Raw genomic sequence first — 25,013 nt, 5'->3', positions numbered from 1 at the left:
ACCAAATAAAAGGCTCTATAATAGTGATTGATTTGTAATCTCTAGTGTCATTGCCCTCACTTTCTCCTCAAAGCCATCTGGAGGCTGTCTGTAGACAGCCCATTGAAAAGTATGAATTGCAGCAAAGAAATTCTGCCTGGCAGAGAGAGGGATTGGTAATCAATTCCCTTCCTGCCAGGCAAGGCTGCTTTGCTCCCTTTGCACTTGCTGTCTGGTGTCCTGTCTGCAAAAAGCCATCAGAGATGGTACCTGGGGAGGAGCACAATGATACCAGGGTTACCAATCAATCACTGGCATTGTTGCTGGAGCCTGCCTTTGAAAGCTGAAGACAGATAACACGTCTTTCATTCAATAATTCATTTTTTTCTAAGGATGAACAGAAAACTGGGTGGCTTTCCAAGATTCATTGCCACCTCTGGGCCAGTGATGCCCAGAGGGGATGCTGTCCAGCTGAAGAGAGCATTGGCAGCAGTAGTACAAGCTAGCCACGCAGCTCAGGGGAAGTGAGGGGACAGGCTCCTGTGGACTGCAGAGCTCGTTCTTTTCAAATCCTGTGTCTTTCTATGTTTTCTCTTTTTGTGTCCAGGGAGCTGGGCAGGCAGCATTTCAAGGAGAAACGTGATCTCTCCTTAGACCTATGAACAGAAAAGACTGGGACCTTTCCGTTAGTAATGAGGAAGGGTGATAGTGGAGGAGGTTTGACAGCGTTATAGTGTCCTCAGACAACAGATAACAGCCCCACACTGAAAACCCAAAGGAGAACAGCTTTGGGGCAAAGTGCTAGAGGACTTGTAGCAAAGAGGCAGCACATTCCAAGGTGTAAATTCTCCCTTTGTCTTCTGAGGCCAAGGTGCCAGGCAAGGGCCTTCAGCAGGAGCTGGGGTGGGGGTTAAGATATTGGGTAGGAGGGCTGTCCTTACACCCTGCTGTGATGCTCAGAGGTGGGATATGGGTGTTTAGCAGCGCTTCTGCTACAGATACAAAGGGAATAAATAAAAATGTAAAAGAGGCATTACTAAAACTGTCCCTTGATAACTAAATGGTTGATCATAAATTGGAGTGTCTATGCAAATGAAGTAAATAATTAAAAACTCCAAGAACAGCACTGACTAGGTGGTTGATGGCTGGCAATTATAAAAGCTGAATTTTTAATATGCATACATCTAAGGAGCCAGTAAAAATTAGCTCCTAGACTAATGGACTTGCCTTTCTTCCAAGGCAGAATTTTAATGAGAGCATTATTTATAGCAGAGCCCAAGAACGAGCATTTTCTTGCTTAGTCTCATTTCTTCTTTGCTGACACTTTATTCATTAACCTCTGAACTTCTCTAGAGAAGAATAATACTCTACACAGTGGAGACCAAAGATCACTTTGACCCCCTGAAATTAGTCATGGGTCATATATTGTTAAGAGAGTTACATCTTCTAACAAATAATGTTTATAAACCCCTGTTGGTGATATGTCCTCATTTCATGCTGGTTTATGAGTCATTTATTTGCAGTTCAGTTCACTGAAGAAAAAATGAACGTAATGTGATATCTCATAGTGCAATGCTTCTTGTGCCATCTTGTCTTGTACAGTGGGTAGATATACATTCTGATGACACCTGAGAGGCTGTTGTGGCCATATATTCTTACCTATGGGTAAGAGGTACTCCACATGTGGTTTGAAGACATGCAAGGGCATGAATTGATTCCTGAGCTCGGACGCTAGCTCTGCCATGTCATTGCAATGACCCTGCTGTACAGCAGCACGGCTCACACGAAGGGCAGTGCCCTGCCACGTCAGGGATGATAAATGTGGGCCAGCCTGTGCTGCTGCTAAGCATCCTCTGGCTGGAGGATGAGGGAACACAGTGCATCCTGCTTCCTGCTAGTTCCCTGCAGGGAATCAGGGTAAGAAGGCCACAAGCTGGGCAGAGATGGCTTTAAACATAACCCAAGTGCTTTGGTTGGGATTGTAGACATTTGTTTGAAAATTTGCAAGTTATAGGTTATTTTCATTTAAAGTGCTATATGTGTTTTCCATTTCAGCTTCTTAAATGCATGTTTTTTTCTTTTTTTTTTTTTAAGTATCTTTACTTGTCTTACTTTTCAATAATCAGGAAATACCTGGCTTAAATTGAAAAATTACAGACTAAAATTAATGAAAAAGCTCTACTTCTGTTGCTGCTCTGCATAAATTCAGTGTCAGGATTCCTCCCACGACTTTCAGCCATGTATGCCAGCGTATTTTCTTTGCTCCACATTGTCAAATGGAACTAATTCCATCCTCATTGGAGAGTAAGGCTTCAACACAGCCTCAATCTCTTCCAAGGTGTAAAATGCCGTGTAAGTAGTACTTTTTATTTATGATAGTTCTTACAACAATGTTCTCGAAACTTGGATGCTCAGATGATGGAACACTCAGAAGACCACTACATAAAAAGCAGTGTTTCATTTGGTTGATGCCTGAACATTGTTAGAGAGCAGGGTGGTTGATGTGCATGTCTAATGCAGGGAATTTTTCTTCTGAATTAATTTTTAAACCTCTTTAGGTTTTGACAGTAATATCTACTTTGAGATATGTCTATATATCTTAGGAAGTTATCAGATCTCTGTCTGACTCGGGTGCTCCTTCATCTTGCTGAGTGCACATGACAACACTTAGAGAGAGAAGGGAGTTTGGGGATGTTTTTAACTTTCCATCACTGGAGCTGCTGGCAGGTTTGAGCAGCTGAGGCCAAGACTTAAGCAGGTTACAAAAGTGAATGGATATTTGTATGCATAATGAGACCATACAATGTGTCAAACATAAAATGTATTTCATGTATTTTTAATACAAATAGCAAGTTTAGGCTTGAGAACATGAAATAATATTTATGGACAGCATAAGTACCTGTTGTATAAGAGAACTTTCTTCAGAAGTCACTGGTTTTGTGTGCAACTGCATTGGAAAATTAAGGCAGGTATAAAGGGGCACAGCACGTCCCATGGTCTGGGAAATTTCAGCTGGGATAGAAAGGACTGTCTCTTGCCCAGTGTTAGTAAGTAGCATGGAGGGGACCTGGAAAATGTCTGTGAATCATCAGCTGTGAATTAGTGGCTCAGGTATCACCTTTCTCATTTCACTTTGCTGTCAGTTTAATGTCTGTACGAAGCTCTCAGCGCTGTTGACTGTAGTAAATGACAGAATGAACTTCTAAAATACTCATTAGTTCTTTCCTTTCCTGTTCTAATCCTGATGGTGTAGGATCACCTCTACTAATCTGGCTAAGTATCAATATTTTTCATTATAGCTAATAGTGAGCTTTAGAAAACTAAGCTTTGTAGGTGCTTCCATCCCTGGATGGTTAGTTCAAATTCTCATGGTGTTCTTAGGTTCAGACATTCACCTAGGAATAATAGCAGCTCATTAGCTGTTGTTAGTCTGTGCAGGAACACTGTGCCTTTGCTCACAGGACTTCATGGGAGTGCACTGTAAATCCAGCCCCAGTGCCTGCCAGCTGCCTCACAGCCCCATCAGCAGCTTTGTACTGTTACTTGAGTCCATTGCCTGCACATTCACAAGCATTACGTGCTCTTACTATGTAAGGCTTCCATCCCCTAAGCCCAAATTTCTCCCCTAGCCCAGCTCAACTTCAATTTGCTGTGTCAGCAATAGCGTGCACAGGTTTTACTGAACACACCCCATTCTCCAAGAGCATCTCCAGGAAGGACCTTTCAAAAAGGCATTGGGAAGTGATGGCCTCACAGATGTCTCCCAGCCATGGTTCTGTGCTGAAGCCAAATGCTGTCTCTATGAAGTCCCTTCATCCACTATTCAGTCAAGACGCTGGGAGAAAGCCACTCTGCTCCCACTTGAACTGGGGGCTTTTCAAGTTGCCTCTTGTATTTTATTTCTACTCTGTTTATTACATTTTTTATTCATAATCTCGTAAAAGACTCATTGCCTGGTATGACTGCAACTCCTATTTTTAAGTCCCTTATGAAGACTTCATTTACTTAGAAATACCAAATATATTAAAGAATAAGTAAAAGTAGAAAGCTTTTCTTTTACTGTCAACCACTGAGGGTTTGGAAACTATAGGGTCTAAAGCACTGGGAATATGAGGAAAGAAAACATAATGGCAAAGAAAAATACAGTGAAAATGCTGCAAACGGGAACATTTTGGATTTCCCTAGCTTTCAATGCATAATCACTCAACCACAAATCAATACCACCCAGTGGTGAGTGGTTCTCTTTGTTTTAACCTGTGCAGCTCATTGTGGAGGGAGGAGAGAAGCAGTGTTGGGAAAATGGAATGACTTTTCCAGGATTGGATTGCAGCTGCCCCACCCTCTTTCCCGAAAGGAATTCATGGGGGTTTCAAGGCTTTAAATTGACATCTTCCAGAATCAGAATACAGCCATTTTTTTTCTCCCTTGCTGTTTTGTATTCCTCCTCGGCTTGCTCCTCCCATCATGTTTCTGAAGGCTGTGTTGTTCTCTTGTTTTATTTCACACTTTAATATCCAAGGGCTTTGCTGTAATGCAGTGGCTTCTCATTGTAGGAAAGTTACCATTCCCAGAGCAGAGGAGCTAGAAAGAAAAAAACCTCCCAATACCACCTTCTGAGTGACAGTGGTCTATGTTAGAAACCCATCTATTCAATCATTGCACTGAACAAGGGCAGATTTTCATCAAAAGAAGCTCCCAGAGGGGTTACTTAACTTTGATGGAAATACATTAATTAAAGCACTCAACAAAGTAGTGGGTGAAGAACTTTTCAGCTCGATTTTATGCTACGCCGAGCACTTTTTTGACCTTCATCTCCACACAGTAAATGGAAATGTGATTTTGAAAGCCTTCATACACACTGGCAGTGCAACCTGATTGTTTCCTCTGCAATTCTTCCTAGGGCAAAAATAAGCAGCAAAAATATGATACTGTTACCATATTTGCAGCTGAAGCTGTTTAGAGCCCAGGCAGACTTCACATTAACAAATGATGATAATTAGGCTTGATTTGCATATTAAAATTGTCTTAATTAAACACTGATTCTGTAAATGTTTAAGGGCTGTAATAGATCTTTTGCAGGCTCTCTTGCTTATTTATATGATCTAATAGAGGCTAGAGGCTTTGTTAATGAGACCTCTATTTCCTAACTTGTATGTGTCAATGAGATTACTTCACTAACAATTACAGAGCAGACTGCTGTTAATAACTCACAGAACCCCAACATTGGTGATTTTTTTGTACATGATACAACCCTTTTCATGGGAACCTGCTGTTTACATTTCCTTTTTGCTCAGACAAGGGCCCTATGCTACAACTCTTACTAGGGAAAAATCCCAGGAAAGGTATTTCCTGGGGAGGTTTTGTTGATGTAAATCAAGCTTGCAGTGTCCTGTGAACTGTTTGAATAATGAAGATAGGCTGAGAAAGTTGGAGCTGTTCAGCCTGGAGAAGAGAAGGCTGCGTGGAGACCTCATAACAGCCTTCCAGTATCTGAATGGGGTCTGTAAAGATGCTAAGGAGGGACTCTTCATTGAGGACTGTAGTGATAGTACAAGGGGTAACGGGTTCAAACTTAAACAGGGGAAGTTTGGATATAAGGAGGAAGTTCTTTACTGTAACGGTGGTGAGGAACTGGAATGGGTTGCCCAAGGAAGCTGTGAATGCTCCATCCCTGCCTGTGTTCAAGGCCAGGCTGGACAGAGCCTTGGGTGACATGGTTTAGTGTGAGGTGTCCCTACCCATGGCAGGGGGTTTGGAGCTAGGTGATCTTAAGGTCTTTTCCAACCCTGACTGTTCTATGATTCTGTGATCTAATACGTAGATAGCGTTTAGTTTAATCATAATACATTTAGTCCCAGTTCTAATCCTGGCAACTCTAACAGGCTGAACTTTGGAAGAAACTTTTTTTTAATCTAGGAGGTAATGTAATCCTGCTGTAATATTGCAAGAGGTCTCTGAAAAGGCTTCCAGGAATTTCACTTCTCTTCAGTACCTCTAGAATCTTGCGCCATGATGTGAGCATCTTGGGAAAATGGTGCAAAAACAAGTGAAAAGCTCAAGCTCCTCAGATGCTAAATGTTTTTATCCCTTCTGCCCTCAATAACCTTGTTAGCACCAGACAAAGATATGTGGGGGGAAAGTGTTCATATTGCTTTGGAATAATTTTTCCCAGTATTTTTATCATTTGACTCATCTTCTTGCACATGAAGCACTATGTATTCATGTGTATATATATATATATATGTATGTATTTATAAATTACTTTGACATTTGTTTTGTTGTGGGATATTCCCAGTAAAGATTCTCTGGTTTCAACTCTATACACTTGCTTCTTTGAAGGTGACCTTAATAGTTGTGTACTCTGTAGTCCTGTAAATCCAGTCACTATGTACAGTGCCAGTATTGATGGATTAAAAAATATATTTATTCCTGTTTCATTTTAGTCATTAAGTTTAGTGGGAAATATTAATAAGCTTAACAAACCTAAGCCACTAGAGTGTATTTTTAATGATTAAAATAATTCTTCTGTGAGATGATCAATAAGAATCTATAAAGCAGGTGGGACTTCAAAAGTTGGTATTTTGCCTAATTCCTTTACTACCAAGACTGAATACAGTTTCTGCTGGGAACAGTGCTACAATCAAAGATAACATTAGTAATCCTTGGACTGAGATTCAGCAGGGTAGTTCCAGTGGGAATCCTTTGTGTGACGGAAGTCAAAAGGATGTATTTACACATCTTTGGCTTGAGCATAAGCATATTTATTGGCATAGGTAATTAACGTGCAATGGAACTTGACATCAAGTGGAAGTCTTTTTCTAGCAAACGCATTACCATGTGTCCTCATGCTGTTCGTGAAACTGGCAGTAAAGTTGTCATTACCTTCAGTAGGCCCCAGATCTGCTTCATTTGCAATACTTCCTTGTGGGAGTGTAAGGCAATGACCGAAAGGATGATGCCTTTTCACATGGTATCTGCTTCGGCTGAACAAGGGGCCACAAATATGAAAGGCCCATAACATATAAAGCATGCAGGTTTATGAGACAAAGTTTGCTTGTTCCTAAATGGAATGGAAGTTAACCATAATACTATCGAGACACTGAGATAGGAATCAAGTATTTGTGTTTTGAATGCTAAATAAAACTTAGATGTCCAGTAGACTTACTAAAAAATGTAACAATTTCCATCACCTTCTTGCTTTACTTTCTCTTTTCTCTAGGAAATCACTTTTTAAAATATCAGATGAATTTGCTTTTGAATACAATTCTGAATTGGAAATTGGAGAAAATTAGGAATATTTTTGATAGGCATTTGCAATCCTTTTTTTTCCTTTCACTCGGAATATGTAGACAGTGTATGCAGGATCTGATGTAGATCTGGTGTAGATCTACAGAATCTACAGACAGTGTGTTTGTACGATCCTATTTCAACATTTTCTCCTCTTTCTCTGATGATATTTTCAAATTGTGAAATCTAAAGGCTTTTTAAAATTAAACTGTTCTCTGTTTTTTATTCATTTATTATTGCTTCTTTATTTCAGTGACTTCTTTTTCCAGTTAATAACTTCTTCAGTGCTTCCAGGCAAATAGTTTGGATTCTCTTCTTTGATCTCAGTCCCTCAGGTCAGCAGTACCATGATTCTTAAAGCAGCAGCAGTTGATCTGCAAGTGATGTGTTTTCTTTGCCAAGACACTTACTTTGGGGACTAGTTAATCCCTTCCTGATGGTTAATAGAGAAAATAGATACCTGGGAGGAACCTGTCTTCAAGAATGCTGTTCAGCAGTTGCAGGTTAACAAAAGAGAACTGGAGATGTGTTCTGTTAATTTTGCCCTTCTCTATTTTCCTCATGTTGGTATTTTGTCTCTGCATCTGCCATTTGAAATTTGGATGAGATGCTTTCGATGCATAATGACTGCCAGAACAAAATTCACAGTGTGAATACAGAAGGCTCATATATTCATTTATACTGATAGAAGTAAACACTCTCCAATGGCTGTCAGAGAAGTAATAACTTTGATCTTATTGGCTTATTGTTGATTTATACTGACTCTCTGAAAGGAAGAAATTTTTCAGCTTTTTCTTATATTTTCCTTTTTAAACTTTTGGGATACCTCATTTGTTTTATTTAATAATCACAGTTGTGGATGTGCCTGCTTTTACCTCTATAATACCTATATATATATATATATATATACCTTCCCCTTCTCTTGTTAGGAGAAATAACGAGTGTTCTGGTATGAATTCTTAAAGCAAACTTAAGGCAACAGTTTGGCATTTGGGCCGAAATTAAGCTTAAGGTTTTCAAAGCACTAAAATCCTTCAGACTGATACTTAATTTCTCATCTCCAGATAAGATCAGAAGATAGGGTATCATGGGGATTTGCTTAGTTGCTGCTTTCTTAAGACTTCTGTTATCAAAGCAGAGTTAGATTATCAGGTGAAAAAGTACAATTCTTGAGTGCAGACAATGCACAGGAGTGGTAGATTAAGCTGTAGAAGCCATATGTGTGCAGAAGCTGAACTTTCTGCATGTGAACAGCTTCTTATTCCTTCTGTAGTTTTTGTGCAGGCCAGATGCTGGTCACTTCTGAACAGATGAAAAGTAAAAACTTGCCAAGCATGCAACCTAAGTTTCAAACTTTCTGCCTTTCAAAATGGGAAGGAGGAAAGTGTTTCCCATGTAGCCCTCCCCTTTTTGTTATGTATAATTAAATTATGCATTCATTTTTTTATTCTGCTTTCATGTAATTTCATTTTCAAAGCCAACAGAAACTCTTTTGTGTTTCTTTTCTGTGCTTTCACTGCGCTCATAACTTTTCCAGTTATATTCCACCAGCAACTTGCACTCATTTATAATTAATCTTTTTGATCTTGTTTTTACATTAAAGCAATAGAACTCATAATGTTTCATGTTAGACAGTCCTACTAGGTTTCTGTCATTCACACATTACTCTCCTGAAAACAAGTGGTGTGTTTTGCCAGCTATTGGAATACCAGGTTACTTTAAAGTAAGCTTTATTTATGGTAAATATGGGCTGCCTAGTTCTGTCAGAAAAAGGCTATATCCCATACTGAGAAGTCTTCAGTTAATGGGCTTCAGTGTACAGAATTCCCTGGCCATCCCTGCTCTTGCACTGCTTTTCCTTCCCTCCCTGGAACATCCAGGAGTTATACTGCATAGGAGAAACGCAGTTAACCAAATTTGACTTTTTTTGGTGCTGACAGTGATGTATGTTCACCTGCCTTGCAAATCCTTATTAAGATGCAGTTGATCCTGTTACTGAAGCCATCTGCCAATAACAACCAGGTGAATAATATACAAATCTGCTGTTAGTAAAGGAATGTCAATATCTCTGAGGGATTTTTCTTCTACTTATTTTCTTTTAAAGGAATGATTTGTTCAGCAGAGGAATTTCTCCCTCCTCCCCCCTGGATGGTCTGTCACGGCCATGCCTGTGGAACTGTGCTGGTCTGTGATCTCTCCAAGTGGAGATTTCTGTCTCTTCACAGACAAAAGTTCAGGAAGGTATCTGCTTGCTAGAAAACCTTTTTTCCTCTTTCTGTGGTCAGAAGTTTGAGGTCTCTTGCAAGAGCTTAGTGAGGAGAGAATCCTACATGGTTATGTCTGTTTAAATACTGCCTGTGGTTACAGGTTTCCGCAGACTGCTGTACAACTGTCAGTAGAAGACAAAAAGATAATTCACTTTCATCTCGAGAACAAAGCTGAGCAGAGGAGCTTTTTTCAACTTTTTTAATTCATGAAACATTTATCTTAGAGTCAGGTTATATTATGCTGGCAAGAATATAATCTGTCAGCATTTCTTACTATAAACTCCTGGTTTTAGTGTTTTTCAGGAGAGCCTTAGAGGTTCGCTTTGAACAGATTTAGCATACGAGGTCTTGGCCTAGAAACATACTTTTCCTTCAAATTAAGGAAAATGAATATGACTGCATGTTCAGTGCAGAAGACTTTAATGCTATGTTCAGGTGAAAGTTCAGATACAGGAAAATGAGGTAATTCAGGAGTGTCCCAGAGCAAGGTTAATTTAGGTTTTGTCCTGTACTTTTAATAGCAGGTGCTACTAACTCTGAGATGAAAGGAAGGCTGGTCTGTGGTAAAAGGCATGGTGTTAGGCTTAGCTGGCAGGCAGAGGTCTATTTCTGGTTTTTATTAGCTAGGTTTAGAAAAACACTGTTTCTTAGGTTTTTCATCTTTCACAGTATGAAAGTTGTTATATAAGTTCATGCATTTTTAAGAGATCCAAAATTCTTTTTCATTGCTTTAGGAAGATATAGTGAATAAAGTTAAAAAAAAAGTATCAAAGGCTGCCTGTGAAAAAGAGAGATCTCTGTAATAGCAAAGGGCCAAACAGCAGATGTACTCAGCTTTCGTGTATATACCTGCCTCCCTGAATCCTTGTGTAATAGGCACACAAATGATGGTTGGAGGTTAATTTTATTGATTCATCTTACTCATTTAATGATTTGTTCATTAATATATATTATATTTATTACAGGGTTACAAAATATCGAGTAATGCCCTTATTCTAACATCAAGAAACAGTCTTCTCCACATGATTTTTACCCCCAGGGTCTATTCCAAGCAAGGAGAACAGAAGCCAACTCCATGCTGAAGTTTCTGTGTTTGAGCTTATCGAGTCAAACCTGTGGTGACAGATGGTAAAACTGTTTTCCAAATTTGTTCACTGCTTACTGTACAGATACTGTACATCATGTGCTCAAAGAGGCTCTGACAGAGGAGCTGGGAAATGGATGTGGTTTGCCTTGCTCTGAGTGGTGCCCTCTGGATGAGACAGGATGGGGCAGATGGAAAAGAGCACAGCTCTTGCTGTGAGCAGCTGGGCTGACCTTGCGGGGGGGTCACACAGACATCATGGGATGCAAGAAATTGCTGAAGTGAGTTACTACAGGCAGGGCTGGAAGGAGAGAGTAAAAGAAAGGAGCTGTCTTGCAAAGGTAGAGAGGGGAGGTGTTTTTAGGCTCCTTCTTCCATTTTTTTTTGTTTACTTGTCATATCCCATGAAAATTAATTATCTCTTTTTTAGAAGTTGCTTATGCTCTAATAAAGAGATCCAAATCCCTTTTGAAGTTTCCAGTGCAACAATGCAGGCAATTCCCCTGCAGCATGAAGTGACTTCAGAGCCCACAGTTCTGCTGGATATGTCACATTTCCGTCAGAGCTTTCTAGTGCCTCGCTAATGCAAACTGGAGGTAGACCAAGCAGAGTCTGTGTAATGAGTAAGGCAAGGGTTTGAGTAGGAGTTGCCCTTTTAATGTTGCTTTTTGCTGTAAAAAAGAAAAGGAAAGTCTTGGCCATATTCAGTGAGGGGATTGAGAGAAAGGTTAGACCTTTCCCAGTGCGTCGACAGCCACTGTATGGTAGTGCCTGTCATGGAACACCTAACATGACCCTTGCTTTAGGAAAAGTTCAAATCAAGTGAAGGAAGCTTCCTTAAGCATTAGATTATTTGTCTTTCTGAAAAAAATTTACTTATGTAAGATCGGAAATTTCATTCAAGATACTATTTTCCTCCCCCAAATAAAAGTAAAGCTTTCATAAAAAACTGTTGGGAAATCTTGTTTCTTTTTAGTGAGGAGAATGAGGTGAATAGTTCCACTGTTGAGTGCTTCATGGTTTGAACACTTTTCTTAGTTTAGTCCTTCTGCATGAACATATTTCTTTTAGTTTATTTCTAAATGAACCAAGAAATTACAAATAATTCTCTTAACACTGTTCAGAAAAATCTTATACTCGGATGTTGTTATCTAGAAGCTCATATCGTATCAAACTTACACAGATAATTATGTTTTGCACTTAGTCTGTTACACTCATCTTGATCAAATGGATTTATTGTCTTGATTTTTGAACTTGGCAAAGTAAGTTTGTTCATGTCAGACTTTCATGTATAACAGGGCATTCAAAATGTAGAAAAATAAAGCAGCAGAGTTTGAAAAACATGAGTAGTTTTTAAATTATGCTTAACGGTTTTAAACTGTTTATTTTTTCCACAGCTGCTTGAATTATCACTTGTTAGGTTTGGAAACTTGTTGCTGCTGAACTGGTAGTTAAAATAGGTGTAGGAAGATTCAACTGCTACGTTACATAGTTAATAGTTGAGCTTAATTCTACTTAAGCAGAGGTAAATATATTAATTATGATTGTCTTCAGCCTGTGTTGTCCTGCCCTAATATTTGTATGCCTATAGGGAGGGTTTACAGCAGAATTTCACTATTGATTCCAAAATCATGGCCTTTTAGCCTGTGTAAGTCAGAACAAAAAATCATTCCAATTTAGGCTCCTTGTTTAACTACTTTTGCAGCAGGATTACTGTTCGTAGATCCATAGTTCCAAAGGTCAGGCTGCTTTTCTACAACACTGGATTGCATTTAAAAAAAAAAAAAGACAAACCAGAAAAAAAGAAATGTTTTCTCTCTTTGAAGTCTTTCCGATAGCTCCAGTCCAAGGCAGGCAATTAATGTCTGCGTTCAGTGCAAGCTGAGAGGTTGATTGGCTCCATAACATAATGCCATGGTGTTTCTAACTGCTGATTCTAATGTTAATTTCTGGGTTTCAAACTGGAAAATTATATGTGTGTGTGCATGTGTGAATAATTATTAGAAAAAAAAAAACAAAACAACAAACCCAAAACCCACTAAACCCACAGCAAAACAATTCAGAACACATCATATTTTATTCTCTTTGAACATTGCTATTATCTGTTTTCTGCAGAGGAAGAATATATGGCTATTAATGTAATTGGGCAATAGCTCAAGGAGCAAATAGAACTGAGATTTCCTCCATTAAGATTTCAATCAAGACCTGATGACTCAGTTAACAATAATAATATATTCTCCATAATTTACTGTCCTTTACACTGCTACAGTGTCATACGCAAGGAGACTGGATACACCCTGTGGGTTAAATGTGGGGAAAAAATTGGTCTTTTCACAGCTGCAGACTTCTGCTGTGATGTTTTGCTGTTTCTCCTACTCTCAATTTGTGATAATGTCATCTCTGTCAATGGGACAATTGTCAGTGAGACTTTGAAGGTAGCAGCAAAGGAGCCTAATTTTCCCTGACAACTCCCCTAACATTAAGACAAGCTTCTCCTTTTTCCTCTGCTCTTATCCTTGTGATAGAAATCCCAGAAGTTTGCCCCTGCTCATCTTGAACCTTAAAGAAATTCAGGTAAAAGGCAAATGCATACAGCTGGTTCCTGGATGACAAGAAGCAGTTAGTAAGCCAAAGACCAATTTGCAAAGCACTCCAGTGAAATTCCCCTGAAGAAGAGGTGCTCCAAACTTTTCTCAAAGGGAAACTAAGCCCTGTTTAGTTCTACAGTGAATGAAGCGGGGGTCCTGGTGGTGTTATTTGCTATTTTGTAATTAAAGACTAAAAGGCAAAATGCATGTACAAAAGGGGAATCATTAACTTACTGCTGAGCTCTTGATGCTGAAAGCTCAGTCCTATCTTAACATGAGGTCTGATCATGAGAATATTTATTACTGTTTGATTTTGCTGGGACATTACAGCTAAATAGTAATCTTTCCAATTTTGTTTTCATGATATCTGTGTATGCAAAGCTCAGATGTCCTGGTGTTGGTAAAGAAAACACTAGCTGTGCATTGAATAAAAATAAAGTGGCATTTGGAAATTAAGTTTCAGCAATAATATTGAGAAACACTTTACAGAACCATTGCCTTTGTCTAGCTTTTATTATGGTTATTACTATTATTAAAATCCTTTTCAGAAGCTTTATACTGAATTGGCTTACAGAAGGGAAATCAGAGCATTTACATTCATTTTGTGGCATGGCATGATGGTTTGTGAAGGCATGCTTTCTCTGCATTTGTGGAATGGTTACTGGGTATATATATTGGTATTTGAGTGAGTTTGAGGATAAATACTATGCCCTGCTGAGCAACAGCAGTTACTTCACAGGGACTACTTTTTACATGCAAAACAGCACCAGCATTTTGTTGTTACCATGGATGGGGTACAATTGATATTGCCGCTAGGTCACAAGATAGATTTTATGTCCTTGATTTTTTTCCTTTCTAAATTGCTCTTATGCGTTTGGCTATGCTTGTCTCCTGTTATGTTACCTTTATAAAACTTAATTTGCCTGACAATCTTGGGGAATTTGGTGTAATTTCTGTTCCAAGGGTGAGTTTAGAATTGGATAATAATTATTTACATTTTCTTTTCATCGGGTTTTATCAGTTCATATTTTTTTATTCAGAAGTCATGTAAATAGGCGTTTTTTGGAGTGTTTTTTTAGCATTTTTCCCCTTGTAAGTCTGTTGAAAACTGTGGAGGCCTCAATAACTGTGCTTTGTGGATCCTTTTACGCTTATAGTGGGTGTTGTGCTTACTCTTTAAAGGCAGTGGATTGCTTTTAATAGTCCAGAGCATTTTATTCTTGTTTTGTTTGCCTTGCAATCCTTCCATGGAAATAATACTAATTTTCTAGTTTGATCTCAATAGTGTCTGCAGCTTTGAAGCAGACTACTTCAAGACAGAACAGTAAATGAAAAATACAATGAGATACAAAACAGCACTTGCCAAAGTAGCCTTCTGCCTTTTATTTTTTTTTTTTTTTTTGTGACATTTTTAAACAGAAGAAATTCTGTGAAGCATTAAATGCTGGGATTTACCAGATATTTGATTCTAATGCTACATGAACAAGACTGGAAAGAGTCTCCTTGTCTTCCAAGTTGAGCCCGAAGATTGCATGCAGCAAAAGGTCATTTATTTCCAGCCTTTTCAAGCAGCTTCTTGCAGTTAATGAGATTTTTTTATCCCCACTCTTGGAGTGGAGGGGAGGGTTTGCATCTCACTGTTTGAGAACTGTCTTCTCATTTCCAACTGAAATTTATCTGCAGATAATGAATACCCATATGTTCCTGCATCAACACTACCCTTCAGTTTCAATAGCTCTTTTCCCTCTTTGCTCTTAACCCCTCAGATATTTACAACAGCAATCTAATCCCTTTTAACTGCTGTTTTGTTGGACTGACTTCTAAATGGTTCACAGATGTAATATAAACTACAGAGTATTATCAAGCAGTATCCCTCCAGTATTACTTTGTGGTCAAACCTCTTTAACTACTTGCCTGAAAGGACTTGTTTCAAACTGTAAGAATATACTGATAAAGCATGCTGATGATAAAACCTCCTCATGTAGGAGGTTTTGTCGATGCAAAAGCGAATTCAAGTATGTTATGTCACAGAAGGAGCGAGTTTTAATTTTTGTTTTAATTGGGAAAATTATAATGGAATTAAGCTGATGGTTTAAACTTAAAAGCATGACAGAGGTATGATTAAGCTATGTTGCCCCTGCTCCTGAAAGATTGATTCAAGCTGGAATTATGTACAAAGAAGGATTACTAGGACAAGTAGAGCAATCCTAGATCTTGGTTTGGGGTTGTTTTGTCTCTCCAGAAAAATACAACAAATAGTCTTTCAATTGCAGAGTCAATAAAACGTTTTCTTAGGGTGAAAACTTGTTCTTCAGGATAAGGTTGGACTTTTAATAGAAAGCTGGGTTGGACTTTTAATAGGAAGTATTTTTGCTGCTGTACCCTATGAAGGCAGTGATTTTTATGAAAACAGAGAAGTGCATCTATTTTTAATACCTCTTTCTTCCCATCTTGAAGACTTCGGATTTTTTTAGTGGGAGATGCTGTGGTTGGATGCCTCTTGTACTGGGAGAACAAGTCAGACATCAGTGATGACATCTGACATATGTTACTGCACTATGTAGGTCACTTATGGCTTAATGTGGAAGATGACAAAAGGTAATTAATTTTGATTTCATGCTTGTGATTCCTTAAGGAAGACTTTAATGGTGTGTGTGGAATATCAAGAGACATGTGCTGAATCACTGCCTTAGAGCAATAGCTCTGTCTTTTGGCAGAAGTGATTAGACCTTCTAATTCAATCCCTCTGGCAAGGGAGATGGCTTTTCTTTGTGGTATTTCAATGCACCTTCTCTGCTAGCTGTTATGTGAAGTAAGGATGTATTTCCTTAGTAATTGAGAGAAATATGCTCCTCTTCTAGCAACCAGGAACTGGTTTTTAGCACACAAAGTGCCTTGGTTTGCACACAGCCATAAAATCAAGGTCTTTCTGTTTACAAGGGTAGAATAATTTATATCACTATAAGTTACTTAATTGCTTTATTTTTATGTTTAATTCGTAGAGTCTCCGTGTCTACACATTCTATGGTCACCTGCATTCCTGTAATCATGCTACATTCAACCTGAAGGTAAGTTCTGAGTATGAATTTCGTGGGGTTTTTTTTGTTTCTTTCTTTTTTTAATCATCATGTTCTCTGCTCTGGTAAATACTGTCATGCTCTGTGTGAAGTAGATACCTTTGCAGCTGAATTCAGTAATAGTAATGACATCTAAAGCAGTTCAGTGTGACACACCTGCGAGCCAGAACAGAGTCCCAGAGACTACTATAATGAAGCTGCCCTGTCCTTGTGCTTGCCTCTTTTCTCCTTTGATCAGTGCATGATATCTAAGCCATTCTCCTTTGCCATGATCACTTAGTGACTTTACTTAAAGGAAATTTGCTGGTAGTTTTTTGTTTGTGTTTTTTTGTTTGTTTGTTGTTATTCTTTTTCCTGGGTGGCTAATTTTATAACTGTTGTCTAGAAAGAATCATTTTGCTTGAAATTGGTGACAGGCTGTGATCTGAATGGAAGGGAAGTAATTTTTGCCAAATGTTTCTTTGAGATGATATGAAATACTCTGAAATGATCAAAACATTTGTCATGTGATGTGAGGGAGCCTACAAGACTATCAAATGGGGACTCTGGTAGCTACAGGACAACAGGTAATGGGTTTAAACTGAAATGGGAGATTTAGGTTAGATCTTAGGAAGTTCTTCCCTGTGAGGGTAGTGAGGCACTGGCACAGGTTTCCTAGAGAAGCTGTGGCTGCCCCATCCCTGGCCGTATTCAAGGTCCTTTCCAACCCAAATCATCTATAATTCTATGTATGTTTCCCCTAGCTCTCCTGGCCACACTGCTCTTTAAACTGGTGTGGAAGTGGAGAGGCATATCCTGGCTTCTGCTACCACTTGCACTCTTTTATCTCCGAGACCATCTTTCCTTAAAAATATCTCAGTGGTGTTCCTGCTCCTGTGCTTTCACTGCCATTTTAATTACAAGCAGAGCAAGGTGCCGCTCAAGGAGACTCTGAATATACTCTTCTTGATCAGTATCAGCTACTCATTTAGCAAATTACACTTTTTTATTGTTTATAGGCCAAACCCTAGGGACTGACATAGCAGAAAGTGTGAGATAAACTTATGACAAGGAGAATAGGAATTCCAAAAGAATCCTGCCTTTCTTGGCCACATGCACATATCTGTATATTTGACAGGCACAACCTGCCTCTCAGGACTTTGAAGCACTGTGGTGTAGAACAAGGAATATTTAAGAGTAGCAAGAATTGTGAGGGAAATACTATAGTAATACTATAGCACTGTCTTTAGCATGAATATTTACAAAAACCCTTATGCTGTAATGTGACCTATAGTGATTAACAGGAACCTGAAACATTGTGCTGATAATCTCCCAGACAAGCATGTTATTTTGATAAAGAATATTATAGTTGGCATTAAACTCTAGACTAAAATCATTGGTTGACATTCTCAGTGATTGAATTAGTAAAAATGGAAACCTCTAGTTCAGCATTGATTAAACTGAGTGAGGAATATAATTTCAGAAGCTGTAATTACAGTTATATAAATTAACCCTGTATGTACTGGAAAAGTACTGAGAAGACTAAATAGTTGGTCCTGAGTTGTACAAGCTACAGTTGCCACATTGGTTAGCTAGCAAAGCAAGTACTATTTTTCAACCAGAAAACTGTTTTCATACCCTCTAGTCCTTGCCCTCTAAGAAATAAAAACATTCCACCCTAAGCAAGCTGATTAAGGTGTTTGAAGCGACAATACATTTTGTTAAAGGATACATATTTGATGAGGAAAGAAGGGTTTATGGAAACTAATCAGTGTTTTCAACCATACTTTCATAGAAAACTGGAGATTGATCATGGACAATTTGGACAATGATGCAAGATCACTTCTGGAGTGGCCAAAAGAAAATCTAATGGCTAGGCCTGGCCAAAGCAGCTTTGCAGCCACGCAAAGATTTGTTCAAAAAGTCTGATTTCTTAAGTGTGAAGTGGCAAAACTGAAGGCAGATTGCTGACAAAATCCTGAGTATTTATTTATTTAATATATCCTAATGGCACAGGTCTGCAGATGCTTTGTCAGAAGTCTTATCTACAAGTCGGACTGTGTGCGTGCAGTAATGGTGAAAGATCCTAAGAGATTCACTCCTCTTTCTACTTAGGTCAGTTGAAGTGGGCTCCTAAACTCCACTTCAGTGGGCTTGTGGTAGTTGTGTCTCAGGCTGCTTGGTGCCCAAAGGAGTTTTTAAAGAAGGTTAAATTCTAGTTACACAAAGTACTGTAGAGAAAATACAAAAACAAAGAAAAAAAGTTCCACTTAGCTCAGCAAGCTGCCCAGGCAGTGCATCCAGATATTAAGGGATATCTTAGAGGAAGAGTACTGAATGAGGAAGAAGGAAAAAAAGAATAATGCATTTATACAAATTGAATAAATCCTCATTGAACTCTGCGAAACTGGTTAAATCTGTGTTATTTACTAACCATGCTTCTGAAACTGTAGTTAATAGATTTTTGTGAAGAGGGCAACATTTACAGCCAGAACTCTTAACAATGCTCCAATTCCATGATATTCCAATGATAATTAGTCATTTCTCTATAGAACATAACTTCCCGTTTGGCACCTGAAACATGGCCATTTGTAGGAGGATGCCCTGCTGGGACATGAGCTCTGGAGATACTGGCAGGTAGTGCCATTGCCCTGACAGTTGTGGTTGCCTTCTGTAGTTGTGGTTATATCAGGACAGAAGAGATAACACTTTTAGCAGTGTATAGATCCTGTGGTTTTCCAAGTTGGTTCTTTGCCTGTGGAAAGTTTGAGACCATTTCAGCAAAATCCATACAGCTGCTTTTGAACTGAAAATGTACCTAAGTGCATTTTTCCTCCTAAAAGTTAATGATACTGTCCTTTTTACTCCCATGCCCCATAACACAACTAACTTTGCAGAGACAGATGTTTCAGATGTTTCTTTTCCACTGAGGGCTAAGCCTTTGAGTTGAAACGTGTGCACTTATAAGGGTGGTTTTTTTAGAGGCCACTGTGCGTGCTCCAGTTCTCTTCAAATGCTCTGAGGGCAGTAAAAGATACATGTGAACTCACCTTACCTGTGGAAAGCAAAGATACCAAATCTAGGGAAAACCAAGTGAGACTGCACCTAAAAGGCAGTTTCCCCAGTTCCTGAATGTTACTGAGATTTGAGGTGACCCTCTTTAATCGGTGGATTCCATATGACTGCACAAATGTAGGCTCATGGTGAGCAAAAGGTGGTGGAGGGTCCCCCAGTGCTACCAAACTGCCTATATCTGGACATCAAGGCAGGGATGTCCAAGTCAGCCCTGGCCCTCTCCTTCTGTCTTGTGGATAATTCTGGGGATGATATTATGCATCTGGAATAATTCATGCAAAATCAAACCGCTAACATTTTTACATCAGTATATGGTTTTGATCAACAACTAGGAGAAAACAAAGCCATAGCATACAGTACAATTCATACAAAGAATGGTGATCTGTTCTTGAATGTTGGCATGTAATAAAAAAATCTAAGTATGGCCTAAATAGCATTTGAAGTAAGGTTTGTACATACTTTGCACAGCATTTTATCAGCGTGGCAAATGACCTATGCTAACGAAGTATAAAGACTGTAGCTGCTTGGTTGAATCATTATGAATTTAAATTAGAACAAAATTTCCTCCCTTATGTGTGTGTGTATATGTGTTTGTGTTCAAATAAGGGTATGATTTTCATTCACCTTTGTCTATATCTGCTGTACTGTGTTTGCATGGTATCTGAAGGTTAAGAAATCATTACAGAAGTTACCAAGTTTCCCTACAAGAAAAAAGTAGTTTGGGAATTAGAGTTTATATTAGGAAAACCTCGAAGACTATAAAGAATATTCTTGATAGAGCAACTTCCCTATTTTACCTCCCCAAGCCAAAATGCAAACAGTATTTTGGTCAGTCTTCCATTGATTCACTGAAGGACAAATAATGTCAGACAGTTTTTAAACAAAAACAAAATTTCAATTTTGTTTACCTCTTCAGCAGTCCAGTTTGATGTCAGCTACCATTTAGCTGGGCCAATAATATTGATATTTGATGTCAGTTCTTATTCATTACTGCGCCCAAAATGATGCAGAAGTCAGATCTTTCAGATGTTTCTATGGATGGTCAAAAAAAAGCCAGGGATGTCTGACTGCATCCAACAGACACAAACAAGAAAAGAACAGAATACAAAATCAAAACCCTATCTGCTCTTATTGTTATTTATGTATTCCAAGTGTTCACTTCTTTGCATAAACTCAAAGCCAGTTACTTGCAGAGGTTACCTAGTAATATCAAACGTGTTCAATTATACATGCAAAAGGGCTAATAGGTTCTTCCTCTAGTTTATTTCTGTCTCCATGCATAAGAAATATAATTACAGAACTGAATTACATTTTAAGTACAGATTTTAGTATCATTAGTTAACTATTTTCAAGCTATCAGGTATTGTTAGAAGTAACAAAGTAAATCTGTTCTGTCTCTGTGTCATGGTAAAGAACAAAATCTGCATCACAATACCCTCATTTCACTTGTTGGCAAAAAACTCTTTCTAGTAATACTAAAACTCTCAGAAAACTGCGTTAGAAGCCACTTCCACATCCAGTCTCTGAAATTTTCATGTTATTCCCTATTTTTGGAAGTAATTTTGCTGGAATGCTCTCTTCCCTTGGCCAAGCACACTGTTTAATCACTTCCTACCATCTCTGCTGCTATTGTTATTCACACACTCCTACAGTTAGCATGAATGTGCTTGTTTTACACATTGTGTGTAGACCAGGTAAGTTGTTCTGAAACCACTCTGGAAATGTTGGGTAGATCTATCTTAATTTTGATCAGCGTAAATATTCTTGCTATCTGCCTCTGACATCAGAGTTCTAATATAGAAGGCTGGATAAACAGGTAAGAATATGTCTAGCAGATATCCTAGAAGTCAAAAAATTCCTCCAGCTCTTTCTGTGAAGCTCCAGTACGTATGGACTTGTCTGACCATGTTCAAAAGGCCAAGGAGGTATGTGATGCACTGGTTTGAGTGGGAGTGGCTCTCCCAGGGTGGTGTATCCCTGTGTCCTTGAGAAAAGAGACAGGCTTTTAACAAGGGCTGGGATTGAAAAAACAATCCAAGCCTGATTTTTAAATGTCAGACCCAGTTTGTGTCATCCAATTTCTCATCACCATTTCTACTTTCTTATCAGAAATCGTTTGCTAAGAAAAACTTAGTAATAGGTTTTTACTCAACAAGTCAATGGCAGAGAAAAAGCCTTTTTTCTTTCACTCATGGTAGATGATGGTGACCGAGAAACCTTAAGTGTCAGTTTTTAATGCACCAACTGCTGCTAGAACTTACTTCTGCACTTCTAAATTGGGCAAAATGCAGTTCTTTTGCTGTCATTCACCCAGACCAGTATGGAGAAGTATAGATTTGAGAAGACCTTCTTTTGCTCTTCTTCCTGGTGGTAGGTTCTAGGAAAGCAATTCAAACCGATCAGGAAATGAAAAGCAAAAAACGTTACTGTAACAATTTCAGGGGGGACCTTATCGCTCTCTACAGGTACCTGAAAGGCAAATGGATCCAGAAGGTGGCTCATCTCTGCTCCCAAGTAACAAGTTACAGGACAAGAGGAAACCACCAGGGGAGGTTTAGGTTGGATATGAGGAAAAATTTCTTCCCCATAAAATGAAGGTGGTCGGGCATTGGACCAGGCTCCCCAGGGCAGTGGTGGAGTCACCATCCCTGGAAGTGTTCAAAAACCATGTAGATGAGGCCCTCGGTGATGTGGTTTAGTGGTGGCCTTGGCAGTACTGGGGAGGTGGTTGGACTTGAGGACCTTAAAGGTCTTCTCCAACCTAGTTGATTCTGTGACTGACCACGGCTGTAAAAGCTGCTGCCTCACATTCTTTTTTCTTTCTTTGCCATGGAAAAAAAGAAATAGAGTTTTCCCAATTTAGAAATACAGTTTTTACCCAATATTTGTAGAGACATCACTTTCAGCCTTCTCATCACCAGGTATTACAAGATGGGTATCTGCCTGTCCGCAGGTATTATCTTAAGGCCCTGTGTTCTGTAAGAGACATTGCCTGGTCAGTGTTTTCAGTCCCCTCTTTGTGGTGCGTGCTTTTTGTTGGGTCCTCGTAGTTCTACATGGTCTTGATGCTGGGAGTGGAAGACATACCTCAGGTTAATGTGGTATCTACTAGCACATGGACTCTATAGAAGTGAGATAGCAGAGGGACAGCTGCTCTTCCTGGGGGCAGGCTGCGTGTACCATGATGGCTGAAAGCCTCTGGTCATGGTCACTAAGACTTCTGTGCTCCAGAAATGGACCACATGGAGATGTTGTAGATGAAGAACATGGGTTAGGAGCAAGGCAGGTGTCTGCTATCATACTATCTCATTCATTTGTTTTGAACCAGCAGTAAATGAAGTATTTAACTTTTCTAATTGAAGCTTTTAATCAGTTTTTGCTTTTGTTTAAATATTTGCATGTGATGAAGCTTTGTCTAAATTCTTCATGATACAAGTCTGGGGTAATGAATAGGCATCTGGATTTTAGACATTTCTGTAAATCCCAAGACGAAAAAATGTGGCATCATTTTTAACTAGCTTTGACGTAATTTGGTGTTGGGTAACTTTAAAAAACCTGTATGTTTTAGGTCAGATTGGCCCTTAGAAAGATCCTCAGCAGAAACCGAGAATTACCTGACCGTACAGCATTTTCTTGTATGTTTTCAGACTTTATATTTGCAGTTATAAACATACTATGTCCGCTTGCTCAGAACTATAAGAAAAAGAGATTATCTCCTTTAATGAGATTTGGTTTGCTGCGTTCTGTGTTCTGCAGTGAATGTGACCCTCTGCGTATACACTACACGAAGCAGGCACTGTTTATTATGCAAAACTGCAAGCACTGTGCAAAACTTTGCCCTTCTTTCTTGGAGGAGAAGAATTAATTTGTGTATCCTAAGGAATAAGGTTTTTTTTTCAAATGCCTCTCCTGGCCCAGCATGCCTGACTTTTGTGTGGCAGATGGACACTGTGAGTCCAGGACCCAGCATAATTCTTTATTTTAACAGCTGTGTTTAAAACATGTCCTTTCGCAAGCCAAGCAAAATCAGAATGCAGAGATCCTTCTAGGTTCTTTTAAATTCTATTTCCCACCTGCAGAAGAGTCAAACCTGTCTCTCTAAGTGATATTTCCCAGGAAATTATGTTTTAAAAGACATTGGAAGGCAGCTCACCATCACTACCCTGTAACTCTCTCATGCGACAGTCATTTTCTCAATAAATTGAGACTTTATCTGCACTGCTGCTGTTAGCACTGATGTGAATGGGAATCACTGCAGGTGCTCAGCGCCAAGTTGTGAGGCCAGGGATCCAGATATGTCTGCTCACACTGAATTTGCTCCCTCCAGCTCACCCAGCACTCCCAGTCTGCTGTGTTCAGGTGTAGATGGGGGTCTCACATTCCCTTATCTGGGTTACCTGATCACATACGCTATGGTTTTGCCTCGGCTGCAAGCAGACAGGTAACAGCTCTTCCAACAAAAAGCCTGTTTGTACAAAGTTGGCTTCAAAAGGGCTTAAACTGAATTTAGATTAGAGAAGTTAAGGTTAGACCAGTGATTTCTGTTTGGTATTCTATTTCTATAGAGTGTTGGTATTCTATTTCTATTTGGTAAGAGGACTCCTTGAACTGTTTACCACTTAACAGATCATGGCCAAAGGGAAGGACAGTGCTTGAAACATGGTTGTGTAGTATGTGGGTTCATATAATACAAACTTGAGCTTAACATCAATTTATGCAAGAGTGAAAGTAGGGCTGGATTTGAAAAGGCCTCCCAGTTATGAAAATGCAGTTTATCTGTAGGTGAATAAATATCACTATTAGAAGGTACTTGGATATCAGATTTATTTAATCTGAAAATAATTGAGAATGCACAGCTGAAGTCCATCAGGGATAGGAATGATGATTATTCTATTATTCTGTTATTCTATTATTCTATTATTCTGTTATTCTATTATTCTATTATTTTATTTTGATGTTGTTTTGGGTTTGTGTGGCAAGGTTTTGGTCACAGAGGGGCTACAGGGGTAGCTTCTGTGAGAAGCTGCTGGAAGCTTCCCCCATGTCTGATAGCACAAGTGCAGCCAGCTCCAAGATGGTCCCCGCTGCTGGCCAAGGCTGAGCCCAGCAGCAATAGTGGTGGCACCTCTGGGATAAGCAATTGCAGCCAGAGAGAGGAGTGAGAATGTGAGAAACAGCTCTGCAGACCCCAAGGTCAGTGCAGAAGGAGGGAGGAGCTGCTCTAGGTGCAGCAGCAAAAATTCTCCTGCAGCCTGAGGTGCAGACCATGGTGAGGGCAGGCTGTGCCCCACAGCCTGTGGAGCCCACAGTGGAGCAGATATCCACCCACAGCCCATGGAGAAGGAGATATCCACCTGCAGCCCATGGAGCCCATGGTGGAGCAGATATCCACCCACAGCCCATAGAGGACCCCACACTGGAGCAGGGGGATGCCTGAAGGAGGCTGTGACCCCATGGGCAGCCCATGCTGGAGCAGGCTCCTGGCAGGACCTGTGGACCCATGGAGAGAGGAGCCTGTGCAGGAGCAGGTTTGCTCGCAGGAGCTGTGACCCCACAGGGGACCCACGCTGGAGCAGTCTGTTCTGAAGGACTGCACCCCATGGAATGTACTCACGCTGGAGCAGGTCATGAAGAGCTGTAGCCTGTGGGAAGGACTCATGTTTGGGAAGTGCGTGGA

The 25,013-nt window shown here is 39.5% G+C and overlaps 1 protein-coding gene across 1 annotated transcript in view; it reads left to right on the top strand.

Annotated features, from left to right (window-relative positions):
- Nucleotides 1-25,013, top strand: part of SPAG16 (sperm associated antigen 16) — a 430,349-nt gene that overhangs the window by 283,470 nt on the left and 121,866 nt on the right. Inside the window, exon 14 of the mRNA XM_057412371.1 lies at nucleotides 16,208-16,273. Coding sequence (XP_057268354.1) covers nucleotides 16,208-16,273 — 66 coding nt within the window. The remainder of the gene's footprint in view (nucleotides 1-16,207; nucleotides 16,274-25,013) is intronic.

Source organism: Pezoporus wallicus, unplaced genomic scaffold (assembly GCF_028554395.1).
Source record: "Pezoporus wallicus isolate ANWC-B61680 ecotype Strahan unplaced genomic scaffold, APGP_CSIRO_Pwel_v1 contig_6566, whole genome shotgun sequence".
Taxonomy (NCBI): domain Eukaryota; kingdom Metazoa; phylum Chordata; class Aves; order Psittaciformes; family Psittacidae; genus Pezoporus; species Pezoporus wallicus.
This window is presented reverse-complemented; position numbering and strand designations above follow the sequence as displayed.